Consider the following 18,723-nt stretch of genomic DNA (forward strand, 5'->3'; position numbering starts at 1 on the left):
GCATGATCTCTTTTAGGTGACAAATAAATGTAAAATATTAAGTCCTATTATAAAACTTAAGAGTTCATAATTATTTAACTCACACATGGAACAGGAGACTATCAGCCCCTTGAACCATTTCCATTATTCCATACAATCATGGCTGGTATGTCCTAACTCCATCCACATACCTGAGCTCCATCTGAATTGGCTAGCATAAACCTAGATTTGAAATAACTAATCAAGCTATCATTTACTGCTTTTACAGGAGACAGTGCAACATTTCTACTGGATTTCGTATCAAGATTTTTCCGAACTTTATTCCTCAAAGGCCTATCTGATTTTAAGAGTAAGTCCCCTTGTGACAGTTTGCACTAACGACAGATAAAGTTTCTCTGAACTCCTTTCAAAATCCTAAAAGCCTGGAGCAAACACCCCTTAGCCTTACATGTTTCAAGGAATTCAAGTCTAATTTACGTAATCTACAGTCAACACTTGCATTGTGTTGTCTTTTATTATGTATCAAAAGTATATTTTAAGTCTAAATGCACAATGGAAATTATTTAGAAATATACAGTTTTTCAAATATTCACAACTAGGACTTTTTAACATAACATTGTTGAGCATGTTAATTATAAATTTCCAGACAAAAATGTTTCTCAAGGAACAGAAATAAGTAAAGAACACTCAAATTACATATTGTATCATTCTACGTAAGTCATCTGCACAAATGAGTAACTACAGCAGAACTTTAAAAGCAACTCAATTCCAGTGTTAGCTAAAGCTTTATCAACACAATAATATGTACATCATTTTTACATAGCGTAAATGGTTGCGACGGCAATTAATAGATACTAAGTAATGCTGTTCTCCTTATTCAGTGTTTTTAATTGATGATTTCCTGTCACGATATTAGAGAAGCAAACATTTCCAAGATTACAAGATTTTCATATTTTAATACATATATACAGTTAAACAAAAAAGATCTGAGAAATATGTTTCTCTGCCACGTGAATGCCACACTGCAGACAAATCTAATGCTTGTTGACAATATGTAATTTGTTTCTGAAATACCTTTAGTTTGCTGCTCTCATTTTCAGTCTTTGTATATGTGTGTTAGAAAAAGTCCTATTAGTTAAGGCAACCGATGATGACAAAACTAAATGGATAATTAAAAGTACTTGATATCACATAGCAGCAAACATGTTAAATGATACTCAATCACAAAATGGCATTCTTGGCCTCAATGAAATTGGCTTCCTCGTGGTAGGCATTATTTGCATTCTTCAACAATGACTCAAACAGGTAGACTTTTAAAATGGCACCACAAGCATGTCTTCAAAATTCTGTTCACATGTCTCAGTGGCAATAGAATCTTACTGATGTGATAACAGTCTCGTTGTTAAGAAAATGTGCAAGAGAGAAAGCAAAACTCATACACATGTGCATACTGCTCGATTGCATCACGGTCTTCAATTCAAGTGCAACTGATGAGAGATCCATTTGACCAGTTTACTGACTCGACCCAGTTCAGAAGGTCCACTCCTCTGTCAATTGAAAACCTGAGTTCTAACCCACCTGCAAAGAATTAACAGTACCACTGATGAGACTTGCAAGATATCCAATTCTTAGCATATGACAAGAAATTCACAAAACATTTATGACTCTACTCTTAACGGCATTTTTAAATCCTCTTTCCCTCTGAGTTCTATGGTTGGCCCAAAGCAAAGAGATTTTGTTTAAGATTCACCTTGCTAATGACATCAGAAGTTATGTTCTAGTCACATCATAGTTGGTGCAAATGGACATAGCAATGAGGAACGCGCCATCACTTGCCAAGCTGTCAGCAACTAACAGATTTAAAAGATGGGGAGGGAATGACCATCTAAATACAGGGAGTGGGATTTTTGCCAGACTGTTAATCCAGAGATCCACATAATGTTCTACAGACCCGGGTTGCCACAGAGATGGTTGAATTTGAATTCAATAAAAATCTGGAATTAAAGAGTTTAATGATGAGCATAAATGCATTATTGACTATCAGAAAAAACCCATCTGTTGCTCACTAATGCCCTTTTAGGGAAGGAAACTGCCAACCTTACTTGGTCTGGCCTACATGTGACTCCAGGTCTGGCCTACATGTGACTCCAGACCCACACCAATGTAGCTGACTCTAAACTGCCCTATTGATAATTATTGATGGGTAATAACTGCTGGCCTAGCCAGCGATGCCCTCATCCCACGAATGAATAAAACAAACATGGCTTTTGAATAACGTTTTATTGCTCTGGATTAAACATTTAATCTAAAGACACATTGAACTGCTTTTTTTGATTTTGTTTCATTTGCTCATCAATCAGATTGCATTTCACAAGAAAGGCTATAAAAAAATGCTGTAGGTGTAATGAGAACAAGAGTACGTGGGTGAATGGAATGGAACCAGAAAATAGATCCTCGGGTAAATACATGTATTCAACCACAGGCATCTTCTATATGCAGCACAGAAACAATATTGCTATTCATTCCGGGTAAATCAGCTGCTTTCTGCAGAAAGATTGCTATTCTATAGTTAATTCATTAATTCATAGACTGTGGATTTCACTGGCCTGGTCAGCATTTATTGCAAAACAAGGTGGTCCTGAATCACTGCAGTCCATCTGGGGTCCATACATTCACAATGCCATTAAGGAGGGAATTCCAGGATTTTGACTCAGCTACACGGAAGAAACGGCAATATACTGCCAAGTCAGAACGGAAATGACTTAACGGTCCCGACCCAAAATGTCAGCTTTCCTGTTACTCAAATGCTGCCTGGCCTGCTGTGTTCTTCCAGCTCCATGCTGTGTTACCCATGACATGGAGGGCAACTTGTAGGTGGTGGTGTTTACATGTATCTGCTGCTGTTGTCCTTCCAGACTGTCATGTATTTAGAAGCAGCTAAGGAGCCGTGGTCTTGTGCATCTTGAGCGTTGTTGGAGCTGCACCCATCCAGGCAAGGGGGAGTATTCCATTACACTCCTGACTTGAGCATTGTAGGTAGTGAACTGTCTTTGGAGCTTTGAAGCCAGGAGGTGAGATACATTCTGAAGAATGTTTAGCCTCTGACTTGCTGTTATAGCTGCTGTATTGATATGACTTGTCCAGTTCAGTTTCTGGTCAATGGTTTTCCCAAGATACTGACAATATGATTTTCAGCTATGGTGATGCCATTGGATGTCAAGGAGTGATGATGAAATCTGTCTTGTTGGAGATGGTCATTGCCTGGCACTTATTCTACACGTATATTACTTGCGAATTGTCAACCTAAAACCTGGATCAGGTCCAGGTCTTGTTACATTGGACAGGGATTTCTTAAGTATCTGAGCATGAATAGTGCTAAACATCATGCAATCATCAGCAAGCACTTCCAGGCCTATGGTTGAGGAATGAAGCAGCTAAAGATGGCTAGCCCTAGGGCATTACTTTGAGGAATTCCTATAAAGATATCCCAGAGTTATGCTGACTGACGTCCAACAAACACAACCATCTTCCTTTGTGCCAGGTATGACTCTAACTGCCAGGCTACCATTCACTGTTGTTTCGCTAGAGCCCCTTGGAGCCACGCTCAACGCTGGGCCATGAGGTTAGAGATGATTGAGCATAGTGGCAGTAAATCCCAGCATGATAGAGGAATTCTCAATGTGAGGACAGGATTTTATATCGAAACGCACTGTGTGATGGTCTGTCCAAACAATTCTGTCATGGAAATTGCATCTGAGTGGTGGATTGGTGAGGACAAAGTCAGCTATGTGTTCCCTTTTTGTTGGATCCCTCTTGACCCAGTCTAGCAGTTGTGTCCTTCGGGTCTTGAGCAGATCTGCAGCAATGGCACTGCCAAGTCACTCAGAGTGATGGACATTAAAGTCTCCCACCCAAAGAACATTCTGCACCTTTGCCATCCTTAGCTGGCATTCAAAATGGAGAAGTATTGATTCATCAGCCAAGAATGGGCAGTATGTAGTAATCAGTCAGCATTCTCCTTGCCCATGGTTGACCTGATTCCTTGAGACTTCATGGAGTGTAGAGTCAATATTGATGATTCACAGTTCAACTCTTTCCTGTCTGCATACCACTGTGCTGCCATCTCTGGTGAGGTCTGTCCTGCCACTAGGACAAGACAAATGCAGGGATGGCGATGGTGGTGTCTGGGACATGTTCTGTAAGGTATGATTCTATGTGTAAGAGCATGTCAAGCTATTCCCTGATTAAAGTTTAAAAAATGAGAGAGCTGTCTCAAACACTAGTCAGGCTGTTGCCTCTCTTATTTTTTTTCCCTTTCATTCATGTTTATTTTTAGAGCATTTTTTTTCCATTCTGTCCTTTGGCCAGCAGGAGAGTAAAGGACAGAGACTTGCAAGGTAATCTTCTAACACAATTGGCAAAACACTGCACCCCTAATCCCATGATCACAAGCCTGCATCACCTTTCCTTCCTGTCTACCAAGCTGTCCCAACCAACTTCTGCCTCACAATTGCTTCTAGTTTCTTACTCTCTTCCAAATCCCATCCTCTATCAATCTGGCCAGTTGATTAGCAGGAAGCATGGTGAGAAAAAGTTATAATATAGAACAGTTATTACATTTCCTAGGGCATCTCTATTCCTCTGATTCATAGATTTTTGTCTCCAGACATGCTCCTTCTTCCCCTCCCAACTCAATGAAAATTCTGAGGCCAATAAGTTCGGTAGTAGTTGTCTCAAACATCCCATACAACAAAACAACATTGAATAAGAACAAAAGTCTAAAAATGCAAAAAATTATACCTGGTGAATCTGACCAATTGGCATCCTGAAATGTCAAATGGGAGATTGTTTCTTGTTCATTTGTGACAAGGTTATTCTCGAAAGGAGTTAGTGGCATTGTTCCAATTACATTACTGAGGTATCCTTTCCCTTCAATGCTGCTGTGTTCCCATTGACTGGATTCTTGTGTGATCTACAAAAAAACATTAAAATAAAACATGATCAAGACTTTAATCACATTATTTTATCCTCAATCCGAATCAAGTATCACCAACATTTTCTTTTTATTCAATCATGGGATTTACTATGCACTCAATTGTAAAAATCTCTACAGCTTTAGTTTTAAAGTTACAGTTAGCTGTGATTACTTAAGTTTTCCCTATGGCTCACAGTGTCATGCTTTTTAAGCAAACTGAGTCAGAAGGAAATTCTTCGAAAATTTAAAAGGCTATGTGGCACTTACAAGTGATCAGAATCTGCAACAATTTTATTTCAGAAATTAGTCAGTAATGGGAGGGATTACTGTTTTTTGCTTCAGCAAATTTATAGCATCATGGAAGTTGTTTACCCCCAATGTTTTGGTGCAGACATCACATTTGTTGCAGTGAGTGTTATGTGCTGACCATCACTAAAATTAGCCAGGACTGCTGCTATTGACAGAACAGTATAAGGACAAGCTACTTCTAAAACTTGCAATATGGGTGTTACAGATGTATTCCTCGCACAGTATATGGAAAGATACCAACATTAAGAATGGACAATGCAAACTCATAAGAATTTTTATAACTGAATTTGGAATCTTCACTGCAAGCATTTCTAAAGTGGGTTTAACAAAAACCATTTCACAAGCATTATTACTGTATGAATCCCAACAAGTAAAATATCCAGATTGAATATAATTTCATGCCACAACAACTTCAAATGAATTGAGTTTGAGATTTACAACAAACTGATTCATCCTTTTACCAGGTAACAAAGTAAATAAGTGCCATCAGTAACGAGCAGGACATTTTGCCAAAATATTTTCTGGGAAGCATGGCGACGATTTGTGACCAATCATGAAACACACATCTATCAGAAATATTCAGGACTCTGGAATCAAGAACATTTACCAGAAATAGCAAAGTGCTGGCAAATGTCTGCCTTCAGCTACAAATTATGGCAATCCAAAAAAGGGTTGGAATATAAGAAATTGAAACTATCTGAGAAAACAATGTGAAGCTCAGCATTGCTTCAAACAAAAGGTGGGTTTTAACTCATAATTTTACTTTTAAATTTAATGGCCACAAAACAGGTACGAAATCACGTGGACCTTCCCATATATAATTTTCTCAGTATATTCAACTTACTTCAGAAGCTTCATCTGTTGTCAGAAAGCTGTCAGCTGCGCTGGCTGCTATAAAAAAAAGAGACAAAGCAAATTCAGTACAAACCAGTGGATTTGCCAGACACCCAAATCAAGCTACAGAAAACAAACTTTCCCCTCTTCTCTCCTGTCAAGTCAAACAGATTGCTTACATACAAATACCTCATCCTGCTCACCCTAACCAAGGTTTTTAAACTCAATTTAAAGTTTGGACTGCTCTAATGATAAATGTTAACCTCTCTGTTACTGGGCCAGTTCAAAACAGAAAAATGCAATGTCAAATCAAATGTGACAAAAAGGTAACTTGGTTTTTTGAAATTTAATTCATTGTAGTTTTGTAACAGTGACGTTGCATTAAAAGGCATCTATAAATGTGACTCTTTCGTAGAGTATTGAATCTTTTGCAAGCTGAAGCTAATTTTGAAGTATAAAATGAAGTAAAGTAAATCCCTCCAACAGCACCTCCATCTTCTCAAAGGAATCAGAATGTTAAATAGTCCCTAAACAGAGCAAACTATTACAAAATTGTGATTCTGTTGGAATGATTAAATAAACTACACAGTGAGGGTATAAGTGATGGATTATTTTTAAGCTTTATTAAAATGTAACAGTGGGACTGTATTTCTGGTGGAGTCTAAGTACTACAGCACTGCTACATTAGAATTTTCCATTGTTAGAAAAGGCTGAGCTTCATGCATCAAATTCCTCATTTACCTATGCAAATATTTCTGACAAACTTTGCATTTTGCAAAAATATACAAAAACAAATATGATGTAGGTATCTTATTTATTTTTCTCATCCACATTTTATACTCATAAATAGTATCTGTCAACAACCCGAGCCTTCAGGCAGAGATGTGCTGAGAATGATGAGATCTATGAATGCTGATGCCTAAGTGAGCACAGCTTTTAAAAGTGGATTTAAGATTGCATTTTGCATAACTTTGTTGCACAAGTATCCTTCAATTTGAAGATAAATGGCTGTTTGTAGTATATTTTAATATATAGCTTTGTCTTTATATATAATTCAACATTTTTTTTTACATTAACAGAATTCAGGTATCCTTGACTGAGTCAGAAATACTTTCATCTATGAGTCACAGAAGATTGTAAATTCAAGCGCCACACTGGATACTTGAGCATTTAATCCAGGCTTTCATTCCAATATAGTGCTGAGAGGCCGCTGCACTGCCAAAAGTCCCATCTTTCTGAAAGTCAAGGATGGTCTGCTCTCTCAGTTAAATGCAAAGTATTTCCAGCACTATTTGAATAGTGAGGGAGGTGTCCTGGTCAATACTCTTCCCCAACCAGTAGCACTAAAACACATTCTTTGGTTATATCAATACTGATTGTGCATCTTGCATGCAAATTAACTATTGTATTACTACACATTACCCAGCAACTACACATCAAAAGATACTTGAATGATTATAAAGTAGTTTAGTATGTCCCCAGTTGTTACACGGACCCTTTGTTTCTTAGTTACATTCAGAAGACCGCAAACAGCAAACAAAAATGCCAATTTATTCTGAGATTTGTGTTTGTAGTAATAGAATAATAAAATATACTATAAAGTTTTGGGTCTACAGACTATCTCTTCCTGGCCTGCTGAATTGCTAATGTCAGTTGTCATATAGGAGACCCAATAGGCTGCTTACATTTTGGATCGCAGCGGAGGGCAAAACCAGAAGGGAGTAAAAACAAAAAGTTGTACTCTTTGTGATAGGGATTTACTCCTTTATGAGAGGACAGCCACCTACAAGCATTTTAGAACCATAGAAAACTACAGAAATGTTATAGTACAGAAAGAGGCTATTCAGCCTAAAGTGGCTGTGCAGATGAAGAAATTGGCAACTTGTTCTAACCCTACTTTCCAGCACCTTGTCCACAACCTGGTAATCCATCTGCCCAACAACAGTATCAGTGGGTAACCACCAGTGCAGTGTGACCCCAAAGCTTCATTTTCTACAACACAATGTAGAACTTCAACAGATTCACATTAAATTTCAACAAGGGAAGTTTGTTAGGAAATACTCAAAGTCCTTCCTACTAATTTAAATGGATAAATAAATCTGAGTTTATGGTGCAAGACCTGCATGTGCACTGCCTGATAAGTGGACCTATTGGGATTCACTAAGCCCAATGCTGAGAAATTTTAGCAAATGACTCAACTAATTTGGCTCATTAATCTTCAGGTTGTGGTCAGCTGTGTGAATTTCAGACATTACACACCAGAGGTCCTAGGAAGACTTTACATTGCAATTTGCCATTGCAAATTCTTAAAGTGCAGACATATGGAAGTCTCAGTGAGGATACTTTACTGCAATTGTGTAGAACCTTGTTGGAGCAACGTGCTTGCCTTGAACCAAGCACAGCAAGTCCACTGTAAACAGGTGACATTATTAAAATGTGGTACTTTCATAAATGGGGGCATGTGTTGGATAGATTACTGAGTATCAAGACTCCAAGTGGGTTAGCAAGCTGAAAGTTTAGGGTCAGGAGGTGGGAGGTAGCAATGGCTGCTACAGAGCTCTGACCAAGTTAGAAAAGTTGATCTCTCACCCTTAAAGACTGTCCCCTTCAAAGCAATACGTCCAGCCCTCCCCTTCCATCATCATCACAATTCATTGAGATTTTGTGACAATTCTAAAGCCTCAAATTGGAATCACAGTGGGAAATGGATTGGAAAGCACTGGGTTGATGCTTGAAGGATGTTTCCCTCACAGTGGCGCATTAAAGTTTCAGAATGGTTGAGTGTGGTGGGTGGGGGGAGTCTTCTCCAACATATGGGATAAGGATAGGGAGAGATTTGTACAGCGGGATGTTATGGAGCTTCGGCATTGTCAGCCCTAAGAGTGGGGGAGCAGGAATGCTCAATTGTTGAGTATTTTAGGACACAGGTTGGTGGAATGTTAGATTTTAGGAGTGATGGGGAGATGCTGAAGGAAGATGTGGTTGAGGTAGAAACACAGACACGGTGGTACTGAATGGCAGAAAAAGGCTCAGAGACCAATTGGCCAACTCTTACTCTTATTCTGATGTTATGGAATCTGCAGAACAATACCAAGGAAAGCAGTTCATTGTCAAATGGCTTTAATGTTTCATTCAAGATACAGAAATATTTGCAAACTTAGAAACTAACTGTATTTGAGCAACTTGTACTAACCTGCAGGAGAGGGCATGGGAGAGATCTGAAATGGATACAGGTCACATGTGCTGACTACCTGATCTTCGGATTCTCCAACTATTTCATTAATAGACCAATCAACAATCGGGCATGATTCTGATGAAGAAAACTCTGTAACAGACAGGTACAAACAAAACAAGATCAGCACAAAGCAAGTGTTTAACATATTCAAAACTCATACTATTTGCATTTTGAGAAAAAAAATTCTTATATACATGCACAGACTACTTAACAAATCTTTGTCAACATAATGTCGTTTTTCAGTATTTAGTTACAATGTTATTTCAAGTAACAGTGAAAAATTTTCTAAGAAATTTTGTATCAACGTAAATGGAAATTCAAACTTTGTACAACAGTTGGACACAGAATCTCTAGCTAAAGAAAAAATATTATGAGTCCTGTTTGATTCCTTGATGTGTCCTGCAAGGGAGGTCACATTCAGGAAGACTGACCAAACGATAGGACAGATATTTGATTCCATATTGGGTAATCTGCCATTGCTTATTAGCTATGCTTACATAGCAATAATTGCTACTTGGGTACAATGTGTAGAAACTAGTGCCAAAAACATTATATGAAAATGTTTAGTTTGGTTTTAAAGAGTTAAAGTAAACTTTGCATTGCAAAATATCAAACGTTCTCTTAAAAGCTTGTTAGCTGTAACAACCATTCTAGTTCTGAGTGGTTTTGCAAAGATGTCTAGACAAAGAGATTTTCAGTGCTCTTACCTCCTATATTCACTGTGCTGTCAACCACCATTTCCTGTGAAGTAGATTGTTCGGGTGCAGTATATGTGGTGTGATCAACTGGTAGTTTAGGCGTAACAAGTTCTGTCACCTCTACCTTGACCTTTGACTTGAACTCCTACAAAGATACAAGTAAATTATTTCTGTAATAAAATACTGTATTTGGCTGAAAACATTCTGATTGAGATTATACAGAGTATTGCACAGACATACCCTCTTTCTACTCTTGCTTTTGGAATCTTTGGTTGACCTACACTTCTTTTCTGTTGGGAAAAAAAAAGATCTGAGCACTCTATGTTCCTGTTTAACTTTTAGAATGTAATAATAAAAAAGGGGAGTGAAAGTACCTTTTTGCTTTGATCTGTCAACAGGTGGTAGCATTCTGTACACTCGAATAGCACTGGAACCTTTATTGATACTCTTATCCTTCACTTCCTCTATATCAGGCAGTGAGTTCATGGCACATCGGAAATTGGCTTTCCATGTTTTAGGCTCTGGTGAATCTATTCCTTGTCTAAACCTTCCTACAAAGAAAGTGGAAGAATATGCATACATGTTAAACATCCAAGTTTGGTCATTTTTATATTGAGATACAATCAGGATTACCAATTTAATGAAAACTGCTTGACAATTTCCATTTGTAATTTGAATTTCAATCTGTAATGCTATGCTTTTGCCATTCAATATACAGTACAATTTTAATTTGAGGAAATGGAAACTATGTGATGTACCTACAAAAGTAGCAACAGAAAATGTAAAACATTTTGAGGCCGCAGATTATACCAGCATATTATGGGATGTGTCTTTTAAAAGAGCGGAAAAGCTGAGCCAAGACATCCAGGTGATGTGATGAGGAAGTATGCCTTGCAAAAGGATCATCCAAAATTAGGTTCAATAAAATATACTTAGATTCTTCAGTTTAAAGGCAAGCTTTGGTCAATGTCAAGAATTATCATTTCTTTTATCTATGTTTTGTTATGGTCATGACCTTGTGACATTTATAGGTGTTCTCAACTGAACTGACTTACAAGGAAGGCAATATTGTCAGAGATAATGGGAACTGCAGATGCTGGAGAATTCCAAGATAATAAAATGTGAGGCTGGATGAACACAGCAGGCCAAGCAGCATCTCAGGTGTCTCTGATGAAGGGTCTAGGCCCGAAACGTCAGCTTTTGTGCTCCTGAAATGCTGCTTGGCCTGCTGTGTTCATCCAGCCTCACATTTTATTATCTTGCAATATTGTCAGGTTATTTTTGATGCAACATTTTGGTAGTTCACAAATTATGTTAGGAATATTTAATATAATACATATACAAATTCAGCTTCACTCAGTATCATTGCAAAGACAAAAATCAAATTACATACCTGTATGTATAGCCCAGTTTCTGAAAAGGCTTGCATCTGTGTCCATACTCCATCCATGTCTGGCAGCATGCTTCCATGGAATCTGGAACACCTTTCTTTCCTGCATTTTCAAGGGAATAAGTTGGTTTGATCACTTAATAATTGTTTCATATAAAGTCAACAGTCCAACAACTACAATGGTTTCCCAGCCAAGTTATCCCAATGCTCATACAGCAATTGAATCTACGATGCAATTGATTGAAAACTTCAGATCGAACATGGTTTGCATTAATCGCATTATGGAGTGTGAAAATACTTTTACTGCCTGACCCTTTGTGCTATATGTCCCAGGTGCTACAAAGTTCTTTGGTCACCCAAACTGTCTGGAACATATGACCTGATTACATGTTACATTGGCAAAGGCTGGGAGAGGCTTTGACAGAAACCGACCACTTTTACCATTTTCCAAGTGATGAACTACTGTGGTTTGTTCACTTTGCTGTGTAAGAAGAAAAATGCCTCCACTTGCAACTAATCATTTTTGATTAAAACATAAAAATGGCAGAAATATTAGTTTTTTTTCAAAGCTGTGCATCTGCACATTGTACTGAATGAAACAATATGTACTTGCCTTGTTTATCCAAGTCAACCCAGGAATTGCATTGGAATTTATCTGTAATTCCAGCCAGGGTCTCATACGCATTCTTGTCATAGGCATATTTCTAGAAGTCTACTGTGGAAAAAAACAAAATATTTTGATCTGAAATGTAGCATTACCAAGAAAATCCTAAGTATCGCTGGTCAATGCTGAGCTAATTGAGTGTAAGTCAAGACGATGGCATTGTACAACTGGTTAGTGTGCCTGGAAGGGAAATTATTAAAAGCTATTTTAGGTCTCGCGACATAGTGACAGTGTTCTTTGGTCCAGAAGTCACAAGTCCTACCTACTTTAGAGGTCTCTCATAACATATCTGAACAGCCTGATAAAATCTATACAAAATACTTATCAGGAAGTAGATAAATTAACCACACTTTTCATTATGGCTACCTTAAGTTCTGTGTTAAAAGGTCCTATTGAGTTGGATACAAGCTCACTGACCCAAGCTCTCATTACCATATGATTAGGCACCAGAACCAGCAAAGCGCTGTGAAGTTGAAATTCTGTACAGAAAAGATAGATCTTTTCTCAAGGATTTTATTTTCAAAAGTATTATTTGAGCCAAATTACATAAAATAAAATTTAAAGGTTTGACTGTGATACTGCTTGTGTCTTTTTAAGCATTTACTGCCAATGGGTTTCAACTGAAGGAGTTGAAAGTTTAACGTTGTGCACGGAGTATCCGTGGACGTGCTACTCCATCGGGTAGAAACTCAGTAAACCACTAGGCGGACTGCACATAACATGAGCCGATAGGGTACGGAAAGGGCGGCGCTTCCAGCTCTGTGAAAATCGGGTCCAGCAATGTAATCTGGTGAGTTATTGAAAAAAAACTCCCGCTTCCTCGTGTCGCATCTCTGCACATAGACACTGATAGCGACTCCGGCCTTATCGTCAACCTATGAAAAGTATGAATTTGAGGCTGATGTAAAAAATAATTCATCCAACCTCAAATGCGTGAAGCCAGTCGCATGCAAAACTACGAAGGTGCGCGTATTAGGCACAAAACACATATGTGCACGCTTTACTTGGATGAATACCTCTTACATTTTGCAAGTTATGTCTAAAATGGCACCGCAATCCGACATTACACTGTAATGTAGTTGTTAAGGAAGACAGCAGTTAACTGTCAAGTAATTCTAAATTATTAGCAAATGTCATTTTAAAGTGAGCAACTGTATGATCACAAAAGTTCGCAAGTACAAAGCTCGATTTCTGGGCTCCCCTTTCTTGACTACTTCCGCGTACACGGTACTCTGTTTAGAAAGTCAACACAATAATTGTTGTTTGAAATCTCGCCTTGTTAAAATGTTGTATATTACTGTCATTGTGACCTAAATATTTTAATTTTATAAAAATATACACCGTTGCATAGACTGCAGCCTAATCCAAACAAATTATTACTCCGAGATTTTTTTATACGCCTGATTAAACAATTATTCTTTTGATTTTGCACTACATTGCAAAAATGTTTTTAACCTTTCGAGTTGTTGCAAAGCTGTGTCTAAAACGCATCTGACGCAAAGGAAGAACAATCGTTACATGAACGCTCGGCGTACAGTAAAACAACTACCTGCGAGTAAAGCCGGTATCAAAGCTCGGGAGAGCTCAGCTCTCGGAGAACCGCTCAACAAGATTTCTTCTGTTGATCTGAGGTTCTTGAGGGCTTGATCGCTATATTAAAAATCAAAACAGGACGCGGGAATTCCCAACAACACCCATGACAGAAATGGTGGACCAATGAGAGCTCCTGACAACTGTCCTAAATTACTTAACGGCGACACCATTGGTAAGGCTGCTGCGCTCATCATTTCGGGGAAATCATGCTGTTTATATTGCTTTGCACTGAATGGGGGAAGTACGCCACCATGCAGGGGAGGATCGATAAACAAGGGCTGAAATAATGCAATAATTCGCAATATTACTTAAAGAAATATTAATTTTGCGAAATTCTGTAATTCTTGTTTATGCAGTGTTGCTGTGTCTATCTGTTAATGCAGCTTTTATTTCAGATTTCAACTTTTAGTACAAAATACACATTCACAAAAAAATTACAAAACTTCATTTTTCAAATTATTACACACACCTGGAGTTTGAAATCGAGTCTAGCTTCAAATGTATCACTCAAGTAGAAAAATGTATCTTTTTGAAAAAAAATCAGGTAAGTTTATAATGTAGAGATTTAGATGCTAAAGAATATGTGAGAGGGTCCAAATGAATGCAATGTAGCACTCTTACTTCATGCCTGTGGTGTATTGCACTACCTACACCCCTTGGAAGAGTTTTTAATCGTTCCAAACGTTTCATGTTGCTCCTGAGAACTCATTTGTATTATGTTATTAGTTATTGTCATAAAAAGCCATAGAATCTTGTATTCTCAACCAACATGTTTTGTTACAGGCTCGACACAATTTGTAAAAATAAGTGATTTAAGTGAGAGCCAAACTTTACAATTTGTAAGGCTTGAATTGCAAATCACAATTGACATAAAAATATATTCGGTGAGCTAATGTAGCATGCCTGGATTACAGGAGAATGAAATTCTGTGCATTGCATGGCATGAAATGCCCTTATAAAACAGAACTTTCGTTTGACTTACTGTGATGAAAGTAGTACAGATCTGCAAGTGTATATACTTTTAGTTTTTCAAATTTACCTGAAGATCTCCTTTGGCAAATCTCCCATACCAAGAGGTCACATTGTCCACATTTTAAGTAATTATCTAGTACATAATCCAAGCATTTTAGAATATAGTATTTAGCTTTGAGGTTAAAGTGTTGTCAAAATGAGTCAAGTGGGCTGCAATTGGCACTAATATTGAGACCTCAACTCTGCACAAGTTATTTTAAACATCATCATAGTCCCAGCAGACTGCATGGACACTCTGCCATTAGAGAGAGATGACTGGTTGAGATTTAACTTGATGGTTATCACACCTTAGGCCAGGGAAAAGTTGAGAAGGAGACCCTTTCATGGTAGCCTCAGGCGATGCAGGAATTGAACTCACTCTGCATCATAAACGAACTGAGATAATCTGAAAATGGGTCACTGGACTCAAAATGTTAACTCTGTTTTCTCTTCAAAGATGCTGCTGGCAATAATTTCTGTTTTTGTTTGTTTCAGATTTCCAGCATATGCAGATCTTCGTTTTACCCTAAAATTAACTTCCTGATTGAAGGAACCAAATGTATGCTTGATAAATTTGCTGATGATGCAATGACACAAGCTACAGTGAGAAATTTGGGTGAATTTTATGCAAAGGGTCTAGGCCCGAGACGTCAGCTTTTATGCTCTTGAGATGCTGCTTGGGCCTGCTGTGTTCATCCAGCTCCACACTTCTTGAATTTTATGCAAAGTCTGGCAAGACCTTTCTTAAGGAGCTTTTGGAGCACATCAGTATTTTCAAACTGAACTCTGGATATTTCAGTGAGATTCTCACCAAGTGGCACCAAGGTATCTATTAATGGGGACTGTTGTTCGTGGTCAGTTGCAGCAACTGCAAATCTCACCTCATCAGTATGCAGTTTCCTATCCTACCACTGCAACTAGATGGAAACTAGACATCAATATCAAAGACAGATTGGATACCCGGTGACTTCAGTGTGCCACTTGCTGCACCAAGCTGGAGTCTTGATGACCCAGCAATAATGTCTCAGGGCAAACTCCAGGACACAGCCATCCACACAACAGATCCACAGCCACTGGCAACTAACACTTACCAACTTCTCAAGACTCTTGCAGCACCTCTCCGATCAACTTTCTGAACTTTAAAGCTGCACTTCAGGCTGCAACAGAAACTGGCCTCTAAAGGCAGCTGCAAGGACACGGTGCATATAGGGACAGACACACAGCTCACGGACTGGATCAGACAGGTATTCGGGGCTGTTGTTTGCTCTTTTAGCACTCACTCACCTTGACACTACCTGGATTTCATTGCCTCCCCATCATGTCTTGCCTTTTACCACTTTGCCCCCATGAGCCAGAGTGACCAGGCTCATTTTATTTGGATCTTACCTTGCCTTTTAGTGCAAACATAAAGCCAGGATACTTGTAATGGTTGCCCTTAGTCAAGTAAAGGGAGAAAGCCTTCAGTCAGAGTGTCCTAGCACAGTGAGTCAACGGTAACTTCTCATATTCATCCAGAGGATTGGCCACAGTCAGTTGGCCACTTGGGGCAGTCAGGTTTAGGATTCTGTCCTTGTCAGGGGTGAACAGCTGAATGTCAGGCAGCAATACCTGTCTCGGACAATCAGCTAGTAGAAGAAACCTACAGTGGTCCTCACACAATCTCATAGCAGAAAACAGCAGAGTCAGCTTGGAAAGCTGGGGGAAGGCATTTGGATTTGCTAGCAACTTCAACATGAAATTGATGCATCCACATTGTGAAATCTGTTAAGGGAAGGCAACAGAAAATGCTCATGGATGACCAACACAGTAAATTCAGGATGGATTGAACACCGAACAGGTTTAAAGTGAACTCTGGAGGGCTATGGAATACTTTTGGATTGATCCCAGGAAAAATAAATCAAGATTTTGTAAGCTAGACACTTGAGATTAAAGGAGAGTGAAGTTCCTAAGTCTTTATAAATCAAAATGTTAAATTAGTAGTGCTGGCTTTGTTTAATTTCCATATAGATCACAGATCTGCTACAGTGTGGAAACTGGCTCTTTGGCCCAACAAGTACCGGCAAGAGCATCGCATCCAGACCCAAACCCCTATAACCCACCTAATCTCGTACACCCCTGAACACTGTGGGTAGTTTCACATGGGAAATCCACCTAGCCTGCAGGAGGAAACCCATGCAGATACAGGGAGAATATGCAAACTCTGTACAGACAGTTGCCCAAGGGTGGAATTGAACCCAGGTCTATGGCTCTGTGAGGCAGCAGTGCTAACCACTGAGCCACTGCGCCACCCCTTCATTTATTATACAACTAATAGTTTATTATGCAAATAATAACATTTGTTTAAAGATTTAAGTTCTAACAATTAATTGTTGTGTGTTGGATTTTTGCTTTAAATTGTAATAGTCCCTATCAGGAGGATAACAACGCACTTCAATAGAAATAAGAAATAATTTTAAAATGGTATGTGAACTATAACTTTAACTGACAGGGCATTTCAATTTCTATGCTTAACTGAACAAATAATTAATTACACATTGACCTAAGGCTCTACTTATGCAACATTCAGGCAGAAGATATGATTGGGTGAGGCATGCACCAGATGCCAGTGTTGTCCGTAACTGCATGTAATATTTGTTCTGCTTGCTCATTATCATGACTGTGGGCATGTAATCACTGGAATCCTTATTATTCATTGGCTATATACCTGTTAGGAATACAAGATATCAGAATTCTCTGGAAGCCAGTTTATAAACTGGTATCTCTTAAGTTGCATTGTAGTTGCAGCACCTACAACCTTACTGCTCATGTTACTTCAAGACGCTATTTCTCTTGCTGTCTCAAGCATTGAACCACACATCACCACACCTCCCACTTATCTGCCTGACTCATCACTACTTTTGCAGCCCTCAATTTCTCACAGGCCATGATCACTAACCTGCTCCATTGTGAGCTACAAATAGAGTGGCATTCATCAACCACAGAAAGGCACTGAGCACCCAGGATTTTCCCTGAGACTGAATATGGGTGTTCTTGAGCTTATCCCACACTATGCTACCCATCATCATCTCAGTACAATCCTTAAGAAACATGAGGCTGAAAATGCCATCTGACAGCCGAGAACAAACAGAGCAGTGCAGATCGAATCACAGTAAGAATACTAAAGTACAATGGAGAAGTGTTCTTGGCTTGTAGGTGTTCTCTGAACATCTCAAAAGACTGTTGTTAACTTTCTCCTGCCAGGAAGAGGCTATCCATCTCTTGAGTTAGAAAGCCGGAAGGGACCAAGCCTGCCTTCAACGCCACAAGAAAATACCCTGTTTGACTAGGTGAGATGGATCATCTGTGATAACAGGAAACACTGACGAGCAAGCAGTGCAGAACAGAGAACATAGAACAGTACAGCACAGAACAGGCCCTTCAGCCCACAATGTTGTGCCGACCATTGATCCTCATGTATGCACCCTCAAATTTCTGTGACCATATGCATGTTCAGCAGTCTCTTAAATGACCCCAATGACCTTGCTTCCACAACTGCTGCTGGCAATGCATTCCATGCGCTCACAACTGTCTGTGTAAAGAACCCGCCTCTGACATCCCCTCTATACTTTCCACCAACCAGCTTAAAACTATGACCCCTCATGCTAGCCATTTCTGCCCTGGGAAATAGTCTCTGGCTATCAACTCTATCTATGCCTCTCATTATCTTGTATACCTCAATTAGGTCCCCTCTCCTCCTCCTTTTCTCTAATGAAAAGAGACCAAGCTCAGTCAACCTCTCTTCATAAGATAAGCCCTCCCGTCCAGGCAGCATCCTGGTAAACCTCCTCTGAACCCTCTCCAAAGCATCCACATCTTTCCTATAATACGGCGACCAGAACTGGACGCAGTATTCCAAGTGCGGTCTAACCAAAGCTTTATAGAGCTGCAACAAGATCTCACGACTCTTAAACTCAATCCCCCTGTTAATGAAAGCCAAAACACCATATGCTTTCTTAACAACCCTGTCCACTTGGGTGGCCGTTTTAAGGGATCTAT

The 18,723-nt window shown here is 39.0% G+C and overlaps 1 protein-coding gene and 1 long non-coding RNA gene across 3 annotated transcripts; one reads left to right on the plus strand and one right to left on the minus strand.

Annotated features, from left to right (window-relative positions):
* Positions 1-539: 539 nt before the first annotated feature.
* LOC125458569 (interferon regulatory factor 1-like) lies at positions 540-13,820 on the minus strand. Of its 2 annotated transcripts, none has more exons than XM_048543974.2 (10): positions 13,634-13,820; positions 12,034-12,132; positions 11,424-11,523; positions 10,405-10,581; positions 10,271-10,320; positions 10,040-10,175; positions 9,291-9,422; positions 6,108-6,154; positions 4,780-4,951; positions 540-1,557 (listed from the first exon to the last, which is right to left on the minus strand). In XM_048543974.2, exons 2-10 carry the CDS (start codon positions 12,118-12,120, stop codon positions 1,457-1,459), a joined length of 1,002 nt encoding a protein of 333 aa, XP_048399931.1. In that variant the 5' UTR covers positions 12,121-12,132; positions 13,634-13,820; the 3' UTR covers positions 540-1,456. The 2 variants fall into 2 exon arrangements, with proteins under 2 accessions (XP_048399931.1, XP_048399930.1); XM_048543973.2 differs by having other exon boundaries at positions 12,034-12,135; positions 13,634-13,816.
* Positions 12,809-18,366, plus strand: LOC125458570 (uncharacterized). The gene is made up of 3 exons (XR_007248850.2): positions 12,809-12,874; positions 13,559-13,849; positions 15,184-18,366. It is a non-coding gene; the product is annotated as an uncharacterized LOC125458570 (long non-coding RNA).
* Positions 18,367-18,723: the final 357 nt, after the last annotated feature.

The sequence above is a fragment of the Stegostoma tigrinum genome, chromosome 13 (genome assembly GCF_030684315.1).
Source record: "Stegostoma tigrinum isolate sSteTig4 chromosome 13, sSteTig4.hap1, whole genome shotgun sequence".
Lineage (NCBI taxonomy): Eukaryota > Metazoa > Chordata > Chondrichthyes > Orectolobiformes > Stegostomatidae > Stegostoma > Stegostoma tigrinum.